Source organism: Dama dama, chromosome 6, assembly GCF_033118175.1.
Source record: "Dama dama isolate Ldn47 chromosome 6, ASM3311817v1, whole genome shotgun sequence".
Classification (NCBI taxonomy): domain Eukaryota; kingdom Metazoa; phylum Chordata; class Mammalia; order Artiodactyla; family Cervidae; genus Dama; species Dama dama.
Genome location: NC_083686.1, coordinates 23,827,747 through 23,852,053, shown reverse-complemented (window position 1 = coordinate 23,852,053; position 24,307 = coordinate 23,827,747). Strand labels below are relative to the sequence as shown.

At 36.0% G+C, this 24,307-nt stretch overlaps 1 protein-coding gene across 1 annotated transcript in view; it reads left to right on the top strand.

Annotated features, from left to right (window-relative positions):
- Positions 1-24,307, top strand: part of MRPL1 (mitochondrial ribosomal protein L1) — a 64,941-nt gene that overhangs the window by 30,744 nt on the left and 9,890 nt on the right. Inside the window, exon 7 of the mRNA XM_061145733.1 lies at positions 8,381-8,487. Within this exon, the coding sequence (XP_061001716.1) occupies positions 8,381-8,487 (107 nt within the window). The remainder of the gene's footprint in view (positions 1-8,380; positions 8,488-24,307) is intronic.

The window sequence follows — 24,307 nt, the reverse complement described above, 5'->3', positions numbered from 1 at the left end:
GTGCTTTTTATTAGGAATTTCCATTATGGTAGTATTTGTTTTCATGGAATCACACTACATTCTTTCCTAAGACAGACCTGAAATTGAACATTATTTTAAAAATTAAACCAGAATTGCAGTTGAATTTGAAGATAATTCTCATAATTTTTTCCTAATTGAATTCAAGCGCAATAAAGCCAAATAATATTAAATATAGTCAGTTAAAAGTGAAACTGAATACTGAGTATATCTGTATTCAGCTCGCTCATTGCTTTGCATGGTTAACTGGTTTTTCACGGAAATTAATTTTGTCACCTTTGCTAACTTTATCCATTCTTTGAATAACTTTTGGTCTGTTTTCTTTAGGGTTGAGGTTTTTTAATTGCCATTTTCATCACAAAATTTGGGATAATTAGTTTTAGTCTGAAAGATTTTCAAAGAACATTTCTTTATTGCAAATAAGAAAAGTTTCCCCTGAAGATGTTTATTTTTATTAGTGGGCTTTACTTTATTTCTGCTTTCATAATGAATCATAGCTTCTGTATACTATGGTCAAGTTACCTAGGTATGTCCCCCACCTCCATTTGCTTACCAAAGCATCTTGGGAAAACAGACCAACCTTTCACCTTCCCCAGCTTTTTCTTTTCACCCCTACATGATCTGTTCAACAACACTTGGAAAACATTTGTGTTCTTTAAACATGAAGACAAAACGATTAACCTGTCAAAAATGTTAAAACAGAGTACACCAGATGTGCATTAGAACAAATGAAGCTTGTATTATGCACTTTTAGAGCTTATTCAGATTCTTGTTTAGGAACATTTGATTCCCCTTACATCCAACAAAAGATGTAAGGGAAAAGAAGGAATTACGTTTTGAGCAAATGGATGGAATTAAAAAACAAACAAACAAGCCCCTGCAGCTGAGCTCATTAGTTTCCCATTTTGTCTTACATTTTGTCTTTGTAATGGGAGTGGGTGTAACTAACTTGGCTGGACTGAATGTGCACATTTTGCAGCATGTTTAATGCTCCAGTTTTGTTTTATTTTAATTGCTTACGTAACTATAAGCAAGTTCTCTATTTTTTTCCAATGCACATTTGGCATATTTTCTTAGTATTTCTTTTTTATCTCATCAAAAAAAAGACATTTAAAACTTGCTTTTTAAAATTTCTTTGGAAGAAATTGGGTTTCATTTTCCTTGTCAACTAGCTTCCCCCCAGCTCCCTGCCACAGTATAACCTCTAACATTTTTTCGTATCTGACATAGATATATTTTGTTGATACTTTAAAAGTTTTCTTTATTCCTAATCTTACTAACATTTACTAAACAGAAAATACTAGTATGAAAATATCTTGACTTAATGGAATCAGTTTTCTATTATACATATTAAGTCATAGTAGGTACTATGGCATATGTAGAAACAGTTGAATTCTTTTAAAGCATATTAAGTTGTTGGCAGGTAAGAGACATGATTAGAAAATTGGACCCACTATGTTCTGTTAACACATAGCTCTTAGAACTGAACATCAGTGTTGCAGTTGGAGTCTTGTCAAAGGATATTCCAGCAGACTTGTCTATAGAGTATTCACATCTATTGAGTAGGACACTGCTTTCTGTAAGGAAGTTGCTTTTGTATCCTATTTGAGAGTAATGGATATAAAATGATTGAAATCTAATGTCAGTTATTTTTAGCTCATAGATCAACATGCGTTACTTAAGAGTATTGTTTGCCTTATTGAAACAATTAGAATTCTTTGGTCATATGAAGAAAAATGATAAAGCAAATGGAATTTTTGCAGGGTAACAAATTTGAAATTTTTCTAAATTTCCCCCTCTCATGTATTAATAGTTTAAAAACTATTTATGTGTGAAAGATTCCAGTGATGATTAGGTATGATTATTATTGCTATAGATGAATTAGTGATATATTACAACTGATTCTATTGATCTTCTTTATTTCCCTTATCTAGCCGTAGTTGCTTCCTTGCCATTCCTCATACACACTAAGTTTTCTCCCTTCTCAGGTCTTTGGATTCATTGTCCCATCTGTCTGTAATGCTTTTTACTAATTTGTCTGACTCACATTCTCATTCAAGTATCACCTAGATGGAGACACCTTCTGTGACCATCCTATTTAAATATTAATCTCCACTTCCCATTACCACTAGATTTCTCATTGTTGTGTTTTTACCTTCTTTCTTTTAAGGCTTATCAATCTTGGCATCTTACATTTTTAATTTGTGGGTGTGTGTTCAGTTTCTTCCATTAGCATAAGGGCATTTTTAGTTTTGTCCGCTAGTATAGTCCCATGACCTAGAATAGCACCTGGCACATAGTGGGTACTCAACAAACATATCATATGTGTCAAGCCTTTAATGTGATGGCTGTGAACAAGAGAAAGTCCTTACTGGTACAGGGTAAATAGTTTTGTTTTCTGCACTAGACAAACTGACTTACTGAGCATTTATTTTTAATTTAATTAACTCAGATTTCTCTAGTTAAAGAAATAAACCAAAACAAAACACGTGACCTCAAAACCTTTCTTTGATTCCACTGTCCTCGATAGCAGTGATCTACTTCTTTCTGCTGTCTCATACCACGCTTCTCAGGCAGGTCTCTTTAGTGGTTGACTGTCTCTATTTCTTTTCAAGTTGTTATTCTTCCTTACATACTTTTCTCTCATAACTCAGCTCAAATGTTGCTCTCACTACTAATCTCTGTTCTTTCTTTTGTCACATTTAAAGGTCTGTTTTTAATTTTCTCTTTTTCTTGAAACTAATTTTTACACTGTACAATCTTAACACTTTTTTTCCCTAACTACTCCTTCTTTGTCTTCCCTGCCTTCTTACATTCTCTTTATCCCTGTCATAGTCCCTGGTGAAAAAGAGAGAAGGTACATTAGTGTGAAATACCTACATGTTAGTATAGGTTTTGTTCATTACGAAAATTAAATAGAATTAGGAGAAGAGAAAGGAAAAGAAAGAGGAGAAAAGTAGACAAATGTAAAAGCACAGAGAAAAAAGGAAACAGAGAAAGAGGAGGCTAACTACATAATCTAAAAGCCCTGAAAATAGTGGGAAAGATTTAACCTTGGGCTATGTTGAAAAGCAGAATTAAAGAGTGGCTAGCATAGACCTCTTTCTGTCTTGGCTTTATCTCTCACTGTGACTTTGAACAAATTTTTGAACATTTTTGTGCCTTTGTGTTTTTCATCTGCAAAATGGGTTTCATGACAACATGTCCCCATGGTGTTTTTATTATAATGTGCAAGAGCTTAGCACAGGCTAAGTACATGATGCTTATGACCCTCTGTCACTACTGACTCCCTACAATTCCTAAAGTAGCTATGCATGTTCCATAATTACTTTCTTCTTTTTGTAAAAAATTTTTTCCTAATTATTTTAGAACTCGTTCTTTTTCATGGCTTCAGATATCATTTCTACCTTTATAGCTCATTTATTGAATCAACAGGTATTTATTGGGTGTCTAGTGTGTGCCAGGCAGTACACTTAGTGCTGAAGATTAAAAGATGAACAGACAGTTCCCATCTTTAAGGAGATGAAAATTGACAGGTGAGAGATAGTAACAAACTGCTACTCTAAGATGCAGAAAGTGTGCTAGTGGAAAATGTACAAAGTGCTTAGAGGAATGGGGAGCACCTTGTAGAATCAGATTATATAAAGAAGGCAGCAGTGAAGTTGAGAGTTTAACCATATATAGGCATTTTCTTTCCTGACATTCATGGGGAGAACATTCCAGGCCTGTTCTAATGCACAAAAGTGTGAGTCAGCCAGTTGTGTTCAGAAAACTATAACTAGCTTTCTATCGTTTGTTACATAATGTGCTATCTGATAGGTCAGTGGGGTTAGCAGTGATAAGCAGGGGGCCAGATCATGGAGGACTTTGTGTGATATACCATGGAGATTAGATTTTATCCTCTGTGAAGGTAGGTGCTGTTGAAATCTGTTGCTCAGAGGAGTGAAATAGGATTTGCTTGTTAGCATGACTCTGTATGGGAGCTGTGTAAGTGGCAGGGTGGCGATGTGAAGATAATGAAACTTTAAGAACAGAGACCAGTAATGTAGCGAATGCAGCGGGCGAGGGGGAAGAGGAATAAGGGCAGAATCTGAGCAGTGACAGTGAAGACGGAGAAGAGGAAGGCTGTTGTGGGTTAGTGAGGAGGTAAAATTAACAGGAGTTACTGATTAGGTGTGGAAGGAAAGGGAGAGAGAGAAGTCTTGAATGAGTCCCTAATTTCCTCCTTGAGTAGTCCAGTGAATATGATTTTAAAGATAGATATATAGGAGCTGAAGCAGGTCTGGGCATGACAATAACATCGTGATGAAATGAGATAGGAAGGATGGAGGTGGGCACAAATCTATTGTTTTCTGGAAGTAAGTGTTAAGATGAAGTAGGTTGTGATAAATAGATATGCACATTGTAATCTCTAGAACAAGTAATAACATACACACAATTTTTTTGTTGAAAACAAAAGAAAGCAGTATAGAGCAGAGAAACAAATGAGATGAGACAAATAAAAGATTTATATCAAAATAGAGACCTAAATCCAGCCATATCATCAGTCAGGTTAATTGGAAATTGAATAAACACTTCAACCAAGAGGCAGAAATTATAAGACGATGAAAAAACAGTCCAATTATATTCTGTCTACGGGAGACACACTTCGTATTCATACACACAAAAAATCTGAAAGGAAACTGAAGAGTAAAAATATACCGTGAAAACATTAACCATTAGAGAACTGAGTTGGCTGTTTTAATACCAGACATAATGAACTTTTAAGATAAGGTGGATATTTTATAACAATAAAAAGACATGCTCAGCTACAGAGAGAGCCACAAAATACATGAAGCACAAACTGACAGAATTGAAAAGAGAAATAAGCTAAACAAGTACAGTTGGAGATTTTAATCTTCTCTTAATAACTGATAGAATATATATATAGAAAATCGGGAAGTACATAAAAGATTTGAACAATACTGTCAACCAACTTGACTATTGCTAGCTGGATAATGCCTCACTTAATAAGTGTTTGGTGTACGCTTTTCAGGAGTACGTGGAACATTCAGGTTAGACCATTTGCTGGGTTTTAACACAAGTCTTAATAAATTTAAAAGGCTTGCAATCATACAGAGTGTGATTTCTGGTTATAACAGTTAAGTCAGAAATCAGAAACCGAAGGAAATTCAAGAAATCTCTTTGCTACCCCATGGACTGCAGTACACCAGGCTTCCCTGTCCTTTTCTATCTGCCGGAGTTTGCCCATACTCAGGTGCATTGGGTCGATGATGCCATCCAACCAGCTCATTCTCCAATCAATAATGTTGGTTATTCAGTTCAGTTGCTCAGTCGTGCCCGACTCTTTGTGACCCCGTGAATCGCAGCACGCCAGGCCTCCCTATCCATCACCAACTCTCGGAGTTTGCTCAAACTCATGTTGGTTATTAGGGAAATGCAAATTCACATCAACAAGTTTTGGTTAAAAAAGGGAGAGAGGAAAAAAATATGTAAGTTCAAAGGAAGGAGGTTTTATTTGTGATTGTTTTAGGATGGAACTGGTTTAAAAAACTCAAATATATTAATACGTCATTGTCCCTGGTCTGTCACTTTTTTCCAGTTTCTTATTTCTGTGTATTCAGTATTCCATCAACACCTTCACTTTAGTATGTTTTCATAAGGAACTCTTCCTTAAGCCTTGTCCTTTCCCACTTCATTATCATTACAACAGCCCTGCGATATCAGACTCAAAATTATGAAGTCATTAATTTGTTCATTCTTTCAGCAAACATTTTTCATGTTGTACTCCGTATTAATTACCTACCTGCATTTGGGTGGAGATATGGAGCTCGTGAGAGAACTTGTGGCCAGAAATATAAATTTGACAGTTATCAGTGGGTAAATGTTTAAAGCAGTATGTTTAAACTGTTTAAAGAGATCACTTAAAGGGTGTCTGTGGGTAGAAAAAGAGGTCATGTAACTGAACCCTCGGGTAGTCCACCTTTTAGAAATCGGCCAAGTAAGGGTAGCTCAGCCAGCAGGAATGGAATGAACAGCCAGTGAGAACAGAGTCTCAGAGGACAAGTCATGATGCAGTAGGAAGCGGGGGGACATAGTCTGTGAACTACTGTTGACGGGTCAAGTCAGAGGAACACAGAATCATTCTCAGTGGAGTGTTAGGGATGTAACTTGGTGGAGGAAGGTCCGAGAGAAAATGGAAGGAAAGGAAGCTGAGACAGAAAGGACGGACAACTTTTTTGGAAAACTTAGCGTTCTTCAGAAAATATTAGATGGTTGTTGAAAGGCAGTATTTTGTTTTAAGATGGAATGTTTTATAGCAAGTTTGTCAACTGCTGATGATCTGGGGAAGCTGACAGTGTAGACAGAGGGAGGGATGGTGTTGCTGCATTGGTGAGGAGGTATGGGATCCAGCGCTTAGATGAAGAGCATAGGCCTCCATAAGAACACAGACAGTTCATCCATATGACAGGAAGGAAAGCAGGGTGGTAGGTACAGATTCAGGTCAGTCAGCAGGTAGTTTTTTTTCTTTTTAACGTATAACTCCTCTTTTTTGGATTTAATTCTTACCTAGGTCACCACAGAGCATAGTGTAGAGTTACCTACGTATGCTAAACAGGAGGTTCTCATTAGTTTGTTTTATACATAGTAGTGTGTATATATATATATATGTATATCTCAGTCTCAATCTCCCAGTTCATCCCACCCCATCCCTCTTCCCTCCTTGGTGTCCATACATTTGTTCTTTATGTCTGTGTCTCTGTTTCTGCTTTGCAAATAAGTTCATCTGTACCATTTTTCTAGATTCCACATATGTGCATTTATATATATATAAGCAACAAGGTCCTAGTATGTAGTGTGATAAACCATAATGGAAAAGAATGTGAAAAATAATGTGTATATATATGTATATAACTGAATCACTTGGGTGTATAGCAGTAATTAACACAGTGCTATAATTCAACTGTTACTTCAATAAAAAATGAATTTAAAAAGTTTAAGGTAAAACTAAAAAATATATATATTTTTATATGTTAAATTTGAGTTAAAATGTTGATGATTAAAGGTTAGCAGGGTATAATGTATGTTTGGAGTCTCCTGCATGATCCTTTGAAAATTCTTAGTTTTTACCTTGATTCCTTTTTTCTCTTTTTGTTTATTCAACTGCATCTTTTTCTCTACCCTAATGGAGGACAAAGTGGCATTAGAATCCAGTCAAGTTTCAATTTTTATCTCTTTGTTCATGCCAGTTTCTGTAACCGTTGGTGTAGTAATGAGCTGCCTCCAGACTGTATCACTCACTGAGATATTATTTCTACTGCTAGCTCTTGCTGCTTTTCTAATTCCTTCCTTATGGTAAGGCAGGTCAGATGAATTTCGTGTAAAGGTAAGTAAAATGTTCTTCAGAGATTTCGAGACTCCCCTGTTTCAGCTTTTATCATGTGTTATTCTATAGGTTTTAATTTGCCGTCAATGTTTCTGAAGTTTGATAAGCATCATCATTGTATACATTTATTTATTGTTTATTACTGTGGAACAATAATATCACAGATTTAGTGGCTTAAAACAACACACATTTACTATCTCAGCGTCTGTGTATCAGGAATATGTGTACAGCTAAGCTACATTTTCTGCTTCAGTGTCTCAAAGCTCCAATCAGGGTATCAGCTGGAGCCGTGGTTTTATCTGAGTTTTGACTAAGGAGGGTTCACTTCCAGATTCATATGGCTTTTTGGCAGAATCCAGTTCATTGCAGGTTTCTGGACTGAGGGTCTCAGTTTCTTGGCTCATAGCTCTCTCCATATGCCCCCTGACAACATTGTATCTTGCTTCTTCAAAGCCAGTAGGGAGAGAGACTCCTTCAAGATAAGCATTGCATTTTTATGTCATGTAATCAGTTATGCATAATCATCATGTCTCTTGCTTAGAAGCATGTTGCAGGTCTCATCCACACTCAGTGGGAGAGTATCATACAAGGGCATGAACACCAGGATATGGGCCACGCTAAAGTCTGTTTGGGCTTCCCTGGTGGCTCAGAGGTTAAAGCGCCTGCCTGCAATGTGGGAGACCTGGGTTCAATCCCTGGGTCCGGAAGATCCCCTGGAGAAGGAAATGGCAACCCACTCCGGTATTCTTGCCTGGAGAATCCCATGGACGGAGGAGCCTAGTGGGTTACATTAGTCCATGGGGTCGCAAAGAGTTGAACACAACTGAGTGACTTCACTCACTCACTCACTCAAAGTCTGTTTTCCGCAAATCATTTTTTATATCTTAACTTGGGTTGGATGTTTCTCTTATTTAGTAATTTTTGCTACTTGTTTAGATATAGTGATAAGTTTGGATTTCTTGTTTTTCTAACCAGATTCCGTTGGCCGGGACATCCCCAAAATGCTTGAATTATTTAAAACTGGAATTGAAATTAAGGTAGATGAAGAAAGGGAGAACTTTCTGAAGACCAAAATAGCAACAGTAAGTTATAGTGAATATTATTCAGTAACCCCTTTCTTTTTTGCTGAAGTGATTCATTAATAATTTATAACATACCAGTCCTTTGAACTTGTCCTTGTCACTAGCATTAGGAGTGGCACTAAATATATACATACTTTTTTTGTGGATTGAATTCATACATTTTAATGGTGCTGTAGAAGTCCTTTTCTAGAGTTACATGCCACTCTCTGACATTTTCTTGTACTTTGCATTGTTCGTCAATTCTGTGTTATTTTTACTCTCTAATATTTTAAGTGTTTCGGGAGTTGGGTCTAGATCTTATATATATCTTATAGGATATTGCATAATGCTGAGTCTGTAGTAAATATTTAATACTTCCTTATGGGAATTGAGTAATTTGATTTTAGTAAATTGTTTCTGATTATCCCTGCTTATGTTTTAAAAACTTCCCACTTACAGAAGATGCTGGAAATTAATTTCCAAAGTCGTTTTTGAGACATTAATATAGATCAGTCAGATTTGTAGAGGACTGTGTTTTAAAACATATAGTTTTTGTTAGTATTTTTTTTAAAACTATAGAATTTCTAACATACCTATTTAATGTATATAATTTTTTTCCTATGCAATAACTATAATAATATTGTTAGCCAAATTTACGCAATGTTAACCAAGTGCCAGGCACTATTCTAAACACTTTTCATATGTTCTTTTAATCCTGAACCCTGTGAGAGGTGAATTACCATCTCTGTCTTATAGATGCAGAGATGGAATCCCAAAGAGATTAAATAATTTTTCTAATGTCTCACAGCTAGTATGAGGTATACTAGGTATTTGAACCTCGGGAGTCTCAAGAGTCCACGCTCTTTAGGCTTACACCATCTTGCCTCATAACTTGAATTACTTGAAGAGCTGTTATTCCTCCTCCCATGCTACTCCTGAGAGCAATTCTACATTAAAGCCAACAGCTAGAAGTCCAAGCTCATGAGCTGAGCGTATTGCAGGTCATCAGAAATATATAAAGGGCCCTTTGCTAGTTTTATGGGAGGAAAACTTGCTGCAAAAAGGGGGCAAAACAAGTTTATTCGAGTCAGGGATTGGGAAACCCCGTATCACCTCCAGTATCATCAAAGCTTAGCTCTAATTCTTTTGGCACTAGCTCTGCTGGAATCTGATGTTGGAGTTTTCTTGTTCCCAAAAGGCCCTTGGCTGTGCGTCTTCTTTCTCAGGGAAGACAACATTGTAATGTGAAACACAAGCAGAAACCAAATATAAATTTTAAGATCATATTCTGGAGCTGTAGAGACTTAGGCTTGACTACCTGTTCTGCTACTTAAAGGATGGCAGGTTTTGGACAAATTTCTTTTCTTTTTTCAATTTTTTTAAATTGAAGTGTGGTTGATATACAATATTATATGTTACAGGTGTCCAATATAGTGACTCACATACTTTAGAGGTTATACTCCATTTATATTTTTATAAAATATTGTCTATATTCCCCATGTTGTACAATATATTCTTGTAGCCTATTTTATGCATAGTAGTTTATACCTCTTTAACCCCTTATTCCTATATTGCCCCTCCTAAACAAGTTTCTTAATGTTGTTGTATCTCAAACTTCCTCATCTATAAAATTTATATAGTAACATCTATTTCATAGTATGGTTTTGAAGATTAACTAAAAACTTTAGAATGGTATCTATCAGCTATTGTTACTCTTTTGGTTTGACTTTTTGGGTCTGTAAAGTATCTTTATAAGACTCTTTGTCCCTAGTTTTAGCTTTTTCTTAAGTAATGTTTTCAGTATATTGAATAGGTAATAATTTATGTGTATATCCTGACTCAGTGTATAATAAACCATGGCATATCATTCATCCTTTTTAACAAATAACATAGTGATTGAGACTTGGGCTTCAGACCAGACTTACCTGGGTTTTTTAGAGATATAATGCTTTTTTTTTTAATGAAAAATAAATTAATCTGTGCTTAAACAGAATCTTTTTGAGTACTACTAAAATACTATAGTAGAGTAGGATGTTTAAAGAATGCTTTCATATGTGTGGATTCAAATCTCAGTTCTGGGTTAGAACTGTTAGAACTTTATGAGCCTCAGTTTTCCCCCTTTCTCTATTTTCCCTATATATAAAATGATGTTGTTGGTATACACTTTGTAGATTAGGAAGGAGTGGATGAGATAATGACCTAATAGCTATAAAAAAAAAATTCTAGGCTTGCCAGGTGGTGCTAGTAGTAAAGAACCCGCCTACCAATGCAGGAGACATAAGAGACATGGGTTTGATCACTGGGTTGGGAAGATCCCCTGGAGGAGGGCATGGCAACCCACTCCAGTGTTCTTGCCTGGAGAATACCATGGACAGAAGAGCCTGGCAGGCTACAGTCTCTGGGGTTGCAAAGAGTCACACATGACTGAGTGATTTAGCACACACACACATGCACACACTTCTGGCTAAGATGGAGTAACAGGGACTTTAATTACACACACACCCACACACACACACCTAAAGCAATCAGCATTATCTTGATATCAAAACCAGGAAATGACAGTCCAGCATCATTCACAAATGTAAATATTAAAATTATAAGCTAAACTTTAGCAAATAGAATCTAGCAGTGTGTAAAAGAATAACATGTCATGATTACGTAGGGCTTATCCTAGAAATACAGGTTAGTTTAACACTTAACAATGACTACAATTTACCACATTTCTTTGTTGTTGTTCAGCTAAGTCATGTCTGATTCTTTGCGACCCCATGAACTGCAGCATGCCAGGCTTTCCCTGTCCTTCACTATCTCCCTGAATTTGCTCAAACTCATTGAGTCCGTGATGCCATCCAACCATCTCATCCTCTGTTGTGCCCTTTTCCTCTTGCCCTCAATCGTTCCCAGCATCATGGTCTTTTCCGTGAGTCAGCTCTTTGCATCAGGTGGCCAAAGTATCGGAGCTTCAGCTGCAGGATCAGTCCTTGCCATGATTATTCAGGGTTGATTTCAACTAACTAAAAATCAAGTCATGTGATCATTTCTGTAGATACAGAGAAAACATTTGACAGAATCCAATACTCATTTCTTATTAAAAAGTCTCAGCAAACTAGGAATGCAAGTTAATGTCCTCAACCTGGTAAAGAACATGTAAGAAAAATCAACAGCTGATATCATACATAGTAATGAAAGGCTGAATGCTTTCCTCCTAAGATCAGGACCAAGATACGGATATCCACTCTTACCACTTCTTTTCATCGTTAATCTAAGAATTCTAGGAGGTGTATTCAGGCAGGAAAAAGAGACATCCCGATTAGAAAGGAAGAATAAAACTGTCGTTTCTCATAAGATGACATGATTGAGCTACTAGAACAAGGAAGTGAGTTAAGTAAGTTTCAGAATACAAGGTTAATATATGGAAATCAGTTTGCTTCTATATAACAGTAATGAACATTTGGAAATTAAAATTTAAAACTAAGGAATGCCAAAGTAATATTAAATAAATATGAAATACTTAGGGATAAATCTGATAAAAGATGTGAAAAATCCATACACTGGAAACTTCAAAACATAGTCAAGAAAAATTAAATAGATCTAAGGAAATGATAAGATGAACTGTGTTCATGGATCAGTAAACTTAATAGTGTGAAGATATCAGTTGTCCCTAAAGTAATGTATAGACTGTACAGATCAAAACCCCGTTGAAGTTTTTTGTAGAATTGACATGATTCTAAAATTCATGTGGAAATACAAAGGACCTGGGTGAGTCAAAATAGCCTTGACAAAGAACAAAGTTGGAGGTCTATCTGACTTAAAGATTTATAAAGCTACAGTAATTTAGACAATGTGATATTGATGTCAAGAAACAAAACCAATGTTGGTGAGGATGTGGAGTGACTGGAATGCTCATATGTTGCTGTGGGGATGTAAATGATGAAACCTCTTTGGCAAACAGTTCTGTAGATTCACAAGTTTAACCCACCTACTATATGATCCCATCACTTCACATTTAGATATTTGCTCAGGAGAAATGAAAGCATATGCTTATGCAAAGATTTGTAAACAGATGCTTACATCAGATTTATTTGTAATAGCCAAAACCCAGAAACACGTCACATGTAAATGTATAAACAAACTTTGTTGTTCTATACAATTGAATTTTCTTTAATAATAAAAAGAAACACTGATACATGCTCTAATATGAATGAATTTTTAAAATATTGTGCTGAATGAAAAGGGCAGACTAAAGTGCATACTGCATGATTCCATTTATATAAAATTCTGACAAATACAAAGTGATATATAGTGACAGAAGACAGACTGGAAGTTGCTTTCGGGACAAGGTGGCTGGGACAGGGTGGGAATGAGGGATGACAAAGGAGCACAAGGAACTGGGGACATGATTGACCTGTCTGTTATTCTGACTGGTGATGGTTTCAGGAGTATGTGCAAGTGTTAGATGCTCAGTCGTGTCCTACTCTTTATGACCCCATGGACTGTAGCCTGCCAGTCTCCTCTGCCCATGAAATTCTCCAGGTAAGAATACTGGAGTGGTTAGCCATTCCTTTCTCCAGGGGATTTTCCCAACCTGGAAATCAAACCCAGGTTTCCTGCACTGTGGGCAGATTCTTTACCATCTGAGCCACCAATAAGTGTATATGTATGTCAAAACTTGCTAGATTGACACTTTAAGAATGTGTAGCATATCTTTTGGAATACTGTTTAGCAATAAGAAGGAACAAACTATGGATACATACTATGATGTGGATGAACATCAAGAACATGCTCAATGAAAAAAAGCAGATGCAGAAACCACATTTATGTGAAATGTACAAAAAAGGGGTAAAACTATAAAGACAAAAAGATTAGTGGTTGCCTGAGGCGAAGGGGTGGGCGAAAACAGGCATTAACAGTAAATGTGCTTCAGAGATCCTTAGTTTGAAAACTGACTTACGGTGTTGGTAGAAAAAATTATTTAAAAAGTCATTGAACTATGATTTAGAAAATGGTGAATAATATGACATGCAAAGTATGCCTCTATAAAGTTATCAAGTATACCTCAATAAAGATATTTAAAAGGGAATAAAAATCTATCTGTGATTGTATCTAATACAATATAGCTATTCCATAAAAATATTTATTATTATAATTATCAGAGGTAACAGACTTTAACAGAAAATCTTTGAAAGAATATTTTCAAAGCACAGTAATATATCTTCCTTAACAGTCTGAGATTTCCAAAGGTGATGTTACTGTATAGTTAGAAATACTAGAGGTTTATTTTTGTTGTTTTGTTGTTGCTTTGTGTGGTGCAAGATTGGCTTTAGAATGAGCGTGTGGATGAACAGGAACTGACAGCATTATGTGCCTGTTAGGGGTCCGCTTCATTTTGAATAAAAGGAGGCTATCCAGAGCAGAGTCCACAAACTACATATGGCCCATGGACCAAATCCAATTGAGGCTGTTTTTTAACAACAGACCCGTGACCTATAAATGGTCTTTTACAGTTTTGTGTGTGGTGCACTAAGACGCCCAGTCGTATCCGACTCTTTGAGACCCCGTGCACCGTAGCACGCCAGGGTTCCCTGTCCATCACCAACTCTCGGAGCTTGCTCAAACTCATGTCCATCAAGCTGGTGATGCCTTCCAGCCATCTCATCCTCTGTTGTCCCCTTCTTCTCCTTCCTTCAGTCTTTGCCAGCATCAGGATCTTTTCTAATGAGTCAGCCCTTTGGATCATGTGGCCAAGGTATTGGAGCTTCAGCTTCAGCCTCAGTCCTTCTAATGAGTATTCAGGGTTGATTTTATTTAGAATTGACTGGTTTGATCTTCTTGTAGTCCAAGGGACTCTCAAGAGTGTTCTCCAACACCACAGTTCAAAAGCGTCAATATATATTATATGTAGTGAATCAATAATTTATAAAAATTTAAACTTTTCAAACAATCCTTGTAAGTAATATTGAAAGTAAAAATTTTAATTCCTGAGGTTTCACAAAATGAGAGTCAGAATTAAGAGTGTTGTCCTTTATTCATTATAGGCATGTTTAGTCAGGTGTATTTTTTGACATTACACAGAAAAACTAAACAGTGTCCAGATACTATATATGTCCACATACTGTAGCTTAAACCTGCCAGAATAAAGACTTTGAAGTAATTTTCAAAGGGTGTCTGTTACTATTTTATAACATACCACAAATCCATTTTATGTTAGCTAAGAGGCTGTCAGAAATATGTTTTGTTTTTTCTCTGATAGATTGCTTGTTTGATTTAAGAATCTTGGCTTCCAGCCTCCTTTTCCAGATCACTTGTAAATGTAAGCCAGTACCATTGTTGACTGGTTTTCTTAACATGTCCTTTATGATAAAGTAAAAGTTCTTTCTAATTTTCTGTTAATATTGACGTTCCTATTTTGCAGAGGCACACATAGTACCTTTACATTTGTCAAAAACTGAAATGTTCTCTGTCTCTCTTCCTTCCTTCACTTTTGTTAATATTGACTTCTTCACATATTTCAAAATCATATGTGGTAGTGTTGTAGTTAGGTTTCATTTGCTGAGACTGACGGAGATCAAAGATAGAACTTTTCACTAGGAAAAAAAATTCTTGAGCTGTAAAATATGGCGCATTAGAACTTGTAGTAGGGGCATTTATCAAGAGGAAAGGACATGAACTGTAGTTTAAAGGAAAGTGTGGAATGTGCTCATTCGGTTATTTAACCTCTCATAGTATTTCATACTGTAATAAATTATGACTCTTGTGGCCTATTATGTCCAGCCTGAAAGAGCCTATAAAATCTGACCCATGTTTCTGTGTATATTTTCAAGTAGTAACTAGCTGACTTTTATGTCTGAATCCAGTTCAGTAGAATCTCACATATGTAGAAATAGTTACTGTAGTGTTCATCTGTTTTAGACTTTGATTTTCAAATCAAGTGTAACCTAGAAATCTTCCAGGATTAATAAAGTTAGATGAAGTTTCAGAATAAAAATGTGTATTTGTGATATAATGCACAGTGGACCTTTCAAAGGGTGCTGCTAAGTCACTTCAGTCGTGTCCGACTCTGTGCAACCCCATAGACGTCAATCCATCAGGCTCCCCTGTCCCTGGGATTCTCCAGGCAAGAACACTGGAGTGGGTTGCCATTTCCTTCTCCAGTGCGTGAAAGTGAAAAGTGAAAGTGAAGTCGCTCAGTCATGTCTGACTCTTAGCGACCCCATGGACCACAGCCTACCAGGCTCCTCCATCCATGGGATTTTCCAGGCAAGAGTACTGGAGTGCGGTGCCATTGCCTCTTCAAAGGGTGCAGTGTACTCTAAAATCTACTCAGTTTCAGGTTATGTTTTGGAGTTTTGGCCCCTTCAAATGCTTTGGTGTTAGCACAGTAACTTCTTGGGATTTCCCATGCTTTATAAAAAGTGTTTAGCTTTCAAAAGAATGTTTTCTGAAGACCTGCTATAATTTCAGTCACCTTTTGCCATTTTCATTTTTCACTTCAAAGTAATTCTTTTCAAGTATCCATGTACAATAAGCTTTTTTAAATGACTTTTCACTGCAGTATCTTTTAAAATACCATAAAATCAGGAATCTTGATGGTGTATCTTCATTTTATCTTAGAGCATTGGGGGCTTCTTGGGTTCATATCTCTTTAGAAGAGAAAACTCTAAAGAAATTAAATCACATTCATAACATTTCAGGTAAGAAAATAATGAAATACTACAGATTTTCTTGGAATTTATTGCTTAATAAAGTTTATTTAAGCTCTTATTTGAAATAGCTTAAGCTCTTGTTTGTAAATACCCTCCACATCTGCACATCTTTTTCTTCAGTTTTTTATTTTGAAAAATTTTGAATGAATGGAAAGTTGAAATTATGGTATAACAAACACCTAATATACTCATCACCTGGATTCACTTATTTTGTCATATTTGCTTAGAACAACTAGTATATGTAGTTTGCTTAAAGTAGTAGATATTCTTTTATATTTTCTGAACCACTTAAAATTAAGTTGCAGGCATTATAATACTTCATCCCTAAATATTTTTATGTTCATAACCTAAGAATAAGACATTCTTCTTTATATTTTTAAAAATTTATTTTATTAAAGTATAGTTGATTTATGTGTTAATTTCTACTGTATAGCAAAGTGATTGAATTATACATGTATATACACTTTTTCATATTCTTTCCATTATGGTTTATCACAGTGTATTGAATATAGTTTCCAGTGGTATCTCAAATATGTGTTTTAAAGTACTTTTTTTAGTATAATTTTTAGAATTTATTGCTATTTTTTTCTATCTATGAATTATCAATTTGCTCTTTTTATTACCTTGAGATTTGCTTTGTTATTCATTTTCTAACTTTCTAAGTTTTATATGAGATCTGTGAGGTGTTTTTTTTTTTTTAATACTGTAAGAGTGTAATTTGCCTCTAATTACAAGTTTGATACTTAGTTTTCTTGTCATTATTTTCTTGGTACTTTTTATTCTTATTTGGGAGAATATTTTAAACTTTTGGAACCTTTTTTGACTTGCTTAGATTTTTGGTATGTTCTAATTTAACTGCCTTAAAGGTTGAAGAATGTATCCTTTTTAGTTTCTACTTTTAAAAAATTTCTCAAGACTTTCATTGTGGCCTGTAGTATAATGTTAATATTCTTTTCCAAAGTATCAAATGGACTCTTGAAAATAACATGTGCTCTGAGGCTTCCAGGTAAAGATGGAATGAATACCACAGTGGTAACTGATTAGGAAATGTCAAATCTTAAGTCAGCAATGGAGAAAGCCAAAGAAATAAATTTCAGGATCTTTAAAAAGGCTAGGATCTGGCTCTGGATACCACAGGGACTGCATGTTAATGCTATGTGTGGGGATGGAGCAAGAACCCTCTGAAATAGGTTTAGCTGACAACTATTGAAGATTTTTACATATTTCCTGACCCTGAGTAACTGCCCTTTCCCCTGCTAGTAGGTGGCAGGAAAGGTGAAAACAAAGGTCTCTTACTGGGAGAGATCAGGAGTTGAGAAAACTGAAAACAGGGAGATTAAGTGAATGTATGTATATGGAATATTGAGAAACCCTCCCCTCCTCCCCACCCTCTCCTCTTCGCTTACCTGGCTCCCAGAATTCTGGCCACCAGTCTAGGCAGGAGATTGTTGTTTAGGCACACAATCATGTGCAGCTCTTTGCGACCCCGTGGAGTTTAGATGAGGCTTAATTTAAGAACAATTATAATAATTAGGCTTTTGAACAGTTTTATAACTTTTTTCTTCCCACTTGAATATTCATGGTAGTTTTACTCTTTCAATCTCTGGATGAAGAGGTAATTGTTCATCTTTGGCACTTTGATGAATATTATTTGACATGATTTATTTGTAGGCTTTTTCTTTTTAATGTAGTTTGTTTTCAGGCTCCCTTTTCCCTTCCTACTACCCTCCTCCCTCTTTCTCTGTCCTTTTATTTTTTCCTTCTTTTAATAGCTCTCTGAAGTTTTTCTTCTCTATTTTCTTTTCTACTTTTCCCTTCCTCCTTATTCATTCACGTACAGATTGGAAAGACATGAAAAGAGAAATAAGTTTGTGGGAAGATTAATATGAATTACTTGAAAGTGAATACCACAGAAGTTTTTCAATGATGTGCAACTTACTAATATGATAACATTGAATATCTAATAAAAAAATGTTGCTTGATAGATGCAGCCTCAGTTACTTTGCTTAGTTGCCCTGTCGTGTCTGACTCTCTGTGGCTCCTTTGACTGTAGCCCACCAGGCTCCTCTGTCCATGGAATTTTCCAGGCAAGTATACTAGGGTGGGTTGCCATTTTCCTACCCCAGGGGATCTTCCCCATCCAGGGATCGAACCCACGTCTCTTGTATATCCTGCATTGGCAGGAGGATTCTGTACCACTAGTGCCACCTGTAACTAGCAAATCAGTTGTTTATATTAAGCAATGTTTTTAATATAAATGTATGTTCTATAAAGATGTTTAAATATTTTTCTGTAATCTTATTCACATTATTAATTCATTACATCATAAAACTTTTGAAATATATTTTAAAATATATTTGATAGTCTTTGAATTATTACTGATTCCAAATTAGTGGCATCAGTACATTTGTTATGAAACATTGATTCCTCCTGGGAGTGAGTGGAGTCCTACTCTTCCTATTTATTTTCTTCTATCCCCAGACAGATTCCGACTAGTATCCTGTGAAATCTGCTTAACTAAATAAAAGAGTGAAGTATTCTAAAGAAACAGTGTACTTTCAAAATATATATGCTACTTGTTCTATTTTAATTTAGAAGCTATTGCTAATTCTTTTCTTTTAATTTATTAATATGAAACTAGAACATAAACTCTTAAAAGTAACTTGGATTGAGGAAGGCTTCTAAAAACTCCATTAAATATAATTGAAATTTTGAAGAACATCTTTTAAACATAATGGCCTAGCTTTGACATGAATGGTTATCATAGCATTAAAGGAAAAACAGCTGTAGCCCTTTTATAGTCACGTGAATATCCAGAATGAGAGGTTAGATAACATCACCAACTCAATGGACATGAAATTTGAGCAAAGCCAGGAGATAGTAGGGACAGAGGAGCCTGGCGTGCTACACTCCATGGCATCTCAAAGAGTCAGACACAACTTGAGAAGTGAACAACAGCAAAATATCCAGATTTTGAGAACAGTAAATAATGCTATTAGCAAACAAAACAAAAAAAAATGGGATAGGACAACTCAGATTTTTGTTTATGCTAAATCATGCCAAGACCTGATTTAACTAGTGTTTCTTGTCTGGGCTTCAGATATACTTGGATCTTTGACATATTTAATATAAGGCCCTGTCTTTGGTGTGCTTTTTTCCTCCTTTTTAAAGTTGTAGACATAGTCCCTTCCTAGGTGTGTATCACTGTATTTTGCTTGTGTAATAGTGAATTGTTTCGTGGCAAGAATCTTGTCAACTTGGCAGCTGATAAAAGATGATGTATATGGTAACAAAAATAAACAAGTTCAGGGGTAGGGAATATAAACACAGTAAAATCTTGTATTGAAAGCAGAGCCTTCAGGTTTAGCAAACATGTTAGAACAGGAGAAGTGAGTGTGTTGGAGTTCAGTTAAAACAAGATGTGAATAGTATAGCACATGGAAAATGAAGGCTTATTTTGAAGGCTCTAGGTCTGCAAGTTGAGAAAGCTGCAAGCAAGGAGTATTGCTGAAAACAATCAGATACAAACAGTAGTTGGATACAAGGCAGCTGCTCATTGGCACATGCTCACTGCCACTTCCCCTCCTCCTTTTCCTCCATGCCTTCCTGTTGATGATTAACTTTTCTTTGGTTGCATTATTTTTGGTATACTGCAGTGTACTGTGTCACAGACCAATTTAAAAGTGGAAAATAAGGTGTAGAACATACAAGTCAAATTCTGTAAATCTAAGAGTATGTAGTTAAGAAAAAGGAGAATATAGTATTTATTCAGGGCCCAGTATATGTCAACATACTAGCGCTTCATTGTGATACTCAGCGCTTCATTGTAAGAGATGTGTATTTATTTAACTGGGATGAATAGTCTTTGTAGTATTCTAGGTTGCAGCCTTTGGTTGGATTTTTATCAGTGTTCTTACCAGTGGGAATATTAGAATTAAAAAGAGTTTTTTATCATTTCTACTTTTCTTATCAATACTGTTGTGAAATCAGATGCTAATTTCTCAGAACTTTTGGGAACTGGAAGTGTCACTCTCCCATTCCATCAGATATAAATAATACCATAAGGAAAACCATACCATTTGAGAGAAACAGCATTAACTCAACAACGTAGTGATCACTGATCAACAGAAAAACTCGTGATTAAAAATATGAATGTGACGTAACACGGAGTAGGGGAGTACATTGACTTGCTTTCCTTTATTTGCAAACCCATTTCTTGGTAAGTGGTTGTCAGTATACTGCACACACAGCTTTCTTTTGTTAGCTTTATTTCAAAAACCAGTGATAAATATGACAGCTCTTACTGAATTCTGTCTTTATCAAAATCCTAGAAAGTGAGTGGATCTGAAAGAGAATTCCCTGTGATTCTCATTAGTATTGTTGTTGCAGTCATGTCCAACCCTTTGTGACCCCATGGACTGTAGCCCTCCAGTCCTCGCTGTCCTTCACTGTCTCCCAGAGTTTGCCCAGGTTCATGTCCATGGCATTGGTGATGCCGTCCAGCATTCATTCATTAGTGTTACTTCTAAACAAATAATAACATTTAGAAATATAGTATTTACAGTAAACAGTAAAACAGCTACAAGATCCTATTATGAATTATTAAATATATTAAATGTAAAGACAAAGCATTTTTCAAACAGATTATCATGACCAATGATAAAGGCTGCTTCTGCCTCATAGCACTTATAGATTTTGGTTACCAAAATTGGTATTGAGTTGTTACAAAGTGATGTAAAGCATAACTTATACTGCAGCTTGTCTTTGCATGAATTTTCATTTATTTGGAGAGAAATAATGTATTCTAATACAAGAGTTGGAAAACAATGGCTCTATGGTCTGTTTTTATACCACCTGTGAACTTAGAATGGTCTTTTAAAAGGTTGTATAAGAAGAGAGTATGCAATAGAAGTCATACGTGACCCTCCAAGCCTGAAATATTTACTCTTTGGTCCTTTACAGAAAAAATTTGCCAACCCTAAAATATAAATATATAAAACATAAGCATGGGGAGTTCTGGTTCCAAGTGAGCTGGTGTAATAATCACCTGACTCTGTGTCTCTCTCAGTGAGTACACCTATTATAAACCTTGGACAGAATGCCCAGAGCAGCTATATGAAGACTCTGAATAGTAAACAGTAGCAAGAGAATTAGGGAAGACCAAAATTTGAAATGCCACCAGAGTGGGGGTGAGTTTTCCACTTTTCCATTTGTGTTGTCACATGGCTTGGTCTCAACATAGTGTGGAACCAGGAAGTGGACATCAGTATGGACAGAGAGAGCCCCTGGAGGGCTCTAAGAGAAGCCCTCAACCTCAGGCTTGGAAAGTAGAGATTATGGCTCCTAACAGTGCTAGTGGGCACAGAGGAAGACATAGGTATCTAAAACTGAGGAAGGGGGTTGCCTTCCTTTCTGTTGGAGGATCTATGGTGATGAGAGGTTGAGATGGGCAACCTGTTCTTATTTTCTCTGACTTCCTGCCTGTTGGCCCCCACTACCTAAAGACTTGGAGAAAGTAAGAGGCAAAATGTAAATAAAACCTCAGCTTTCTGGGCAGAGTGCTGAAAAGGGAGAGCCCCAGGGAATCAGAAAGTACTCATTTATCTATAAGAGAGGGGAACTTAGGAAAGGGATCTCAGAAGAATTGATGTAGAAACTCCTGGAGATGAAATTAATGGAAGTGACAGAGGAAAGAGTCAGAGAACTTGAAGATAGATCTTAAAAATTGTGCAGTCTAAAAAACAGAGATGAAAGATTGGGGAGGGGGAAAGAGCATCAAGGCCCTATGGGACGATAACAAAGATCTAACTTTCGTATCACTGGCATCTCACAAGGAAAGGAGGAAGTATTGTGCAGAAAATTACTTTTTAAAAAATGGCAAGATTACAGAGAAACTCTCATATATTGATGGTAGGAATACAAAATAGTACAGCCACTCTGGAAACAGTTTGATAGTAACTTGTAAAACTGAACATATATTTACTGTAAGGTCCACCAATTCCATTCCCATAGAGTTGAAATATTTATGGTGAAATCAAAACATAACATTCACACAAATAGATATCCACACAAATATTTGTAGGAACTGTATCGATAATTATCGAAAGATGGAAAAAATCCAGTTATCCTTCTGTACGTGAATGGCTTTTAAAAAAACCGTCTGATACATCTGTGTAATGGAATACTACTCAGTGATTTAAAAGAACATGTGAACAATGATAGACACAATAATTTAGGACATTTTCTCAAAAGGTTGCAGACTGTAACCTGATTGAAAGTAGTCTCGGAAAGTAACATACTGACACCAAAAGCACAGGCAACAAAAGAGAGACATTGAAAAAAGTAATCCCTTCTAGCTTGGGATGCTAGAACTGTACCATTTTATTCTGACCTTAACAGTTTGGGGTATTATCTTTTAATGATAAATAAAAAATCACTAGCCTGATTATTAAAATTTAAAGCAAGTAGAACCCACCCAGCTGCTTTACATAACGCAAACTCAGTGTTGCTGTAAAGAAAGAGACCGGCCTCTCTCCTCTGGAGCTACAACAGAGTAAGGGTTGTGTTGTAAGTAGAGAATGAAGGTGGGACCCATTGAACTAGCATGCAGTTGTGCATAATCATTAGAGATGATTTTTAAATTATTTATGCAAATACATGTGAAACTGAATCCAGATGTGAAATAAAAATATTTAGTTATGAAAAAGAAAAAGAAAGATAAATTGTATTTTATCAAATACATAAGACTTTTGTGCATCAAAGGATACTATTGACAGAATGAGATGGCAGCCCACTGAATGGCAGAAAATATCTGCAAATTATGTGTGTGTGTGTGTGTGTGTATCTGATAAGAGGCATAGCTAAAATATAAAGTACTCTTATACCTCAATAATAAAAAGACAAATAAAATTAGCAAAGGATTTGAATACATGGGTTGGGAAGATGCCCTGGAGAAGGGAATGGCTACCCACCGAAGTATTCTTACCTGGAGAATTCCATGGATAGAGGAGCCTGGCAGGCTACATACAGTCCTTGGGGTTGCAAATTGTTGGACACGACTGAGCGACTAACACTTTCACTTTTTTCACTTCTCCAAATAAGATGCACAAATGGCCAATAAACACATGAAAAGATACTCAGTATCATTAGCATCAAGAAAATGCAAATTAAAATCAAAAGGAGATACTGCGTTATGCCTATTGAAATGGCTGTTATCAGAAAAGCAGAGATTAGTATTGGTGAGAATGTGGAGAAGTTGGAAGCCTGGTGCAGTGCTGGTGGGGATGTGAAGTGGTATAGGTGCTGTGGAAGATGGTATAGTGGTTCCTCAAAAAATTAAACATACTTACCATAAGATCCATCAGTTCCACTTATAGATACATACCTCAGAGAACTGAAAGCAGGGACATAGATCGATATATGTATATTCATAGCAGCGTGGTTCACAAGTGTCTATCAAAGGATGGATGGATGAACAGAATGTGTATGTACATACAATAGAATTTTATTCAGCCTTAAAAAGGGAGAAAATGCTGATATTTGCTACAACATGTAGCAAATGAAACTTGAAGACATTATGCTAAATGAAATAAGCCAGTCGCAAAAGGACAGATATTATGTGATTTCAAATATTATATGAACTGCTTAGAGCAGTTACATTCATAGAGACAGAAAACAGAATGGTGGTTGTCAGGGGCTTGGGGCTGAAGGGAGTTGAAAGTTAGTGTTAATGGATACAGAGTTTTAGACGCGGAAGATAGAACAAGTGCTGGAGGTAAGATGGTGGCCAGAGCCCTACAATGAGTGAAGGTGCTTAATGCCGCTGAACTGTACACTTGAGAAGGGTTAAAATGGTAAATTTTATGTATATTTTACCACAGTTTTTTAAATTTTGGAGGAAAGAAAGGTAACATGTTATTCCACCTGTATGATCTTTTAGAAAAAAATGAAGCCATCGTGACAAGTCACTAGTTGCCAGGAATCAGGAATGGGTGAGGGAGGGTTTTTGGTTCTGTGTGTAGTGTTGTGATGGTGGTTGCTCAGATGTTTGCATGAGTTAAAATTGATAGAACTGTACACCCTGAAAAGCTCAATTTTACTGCCTTTCAGTTAAAAAATATAATTATCAATATATATAA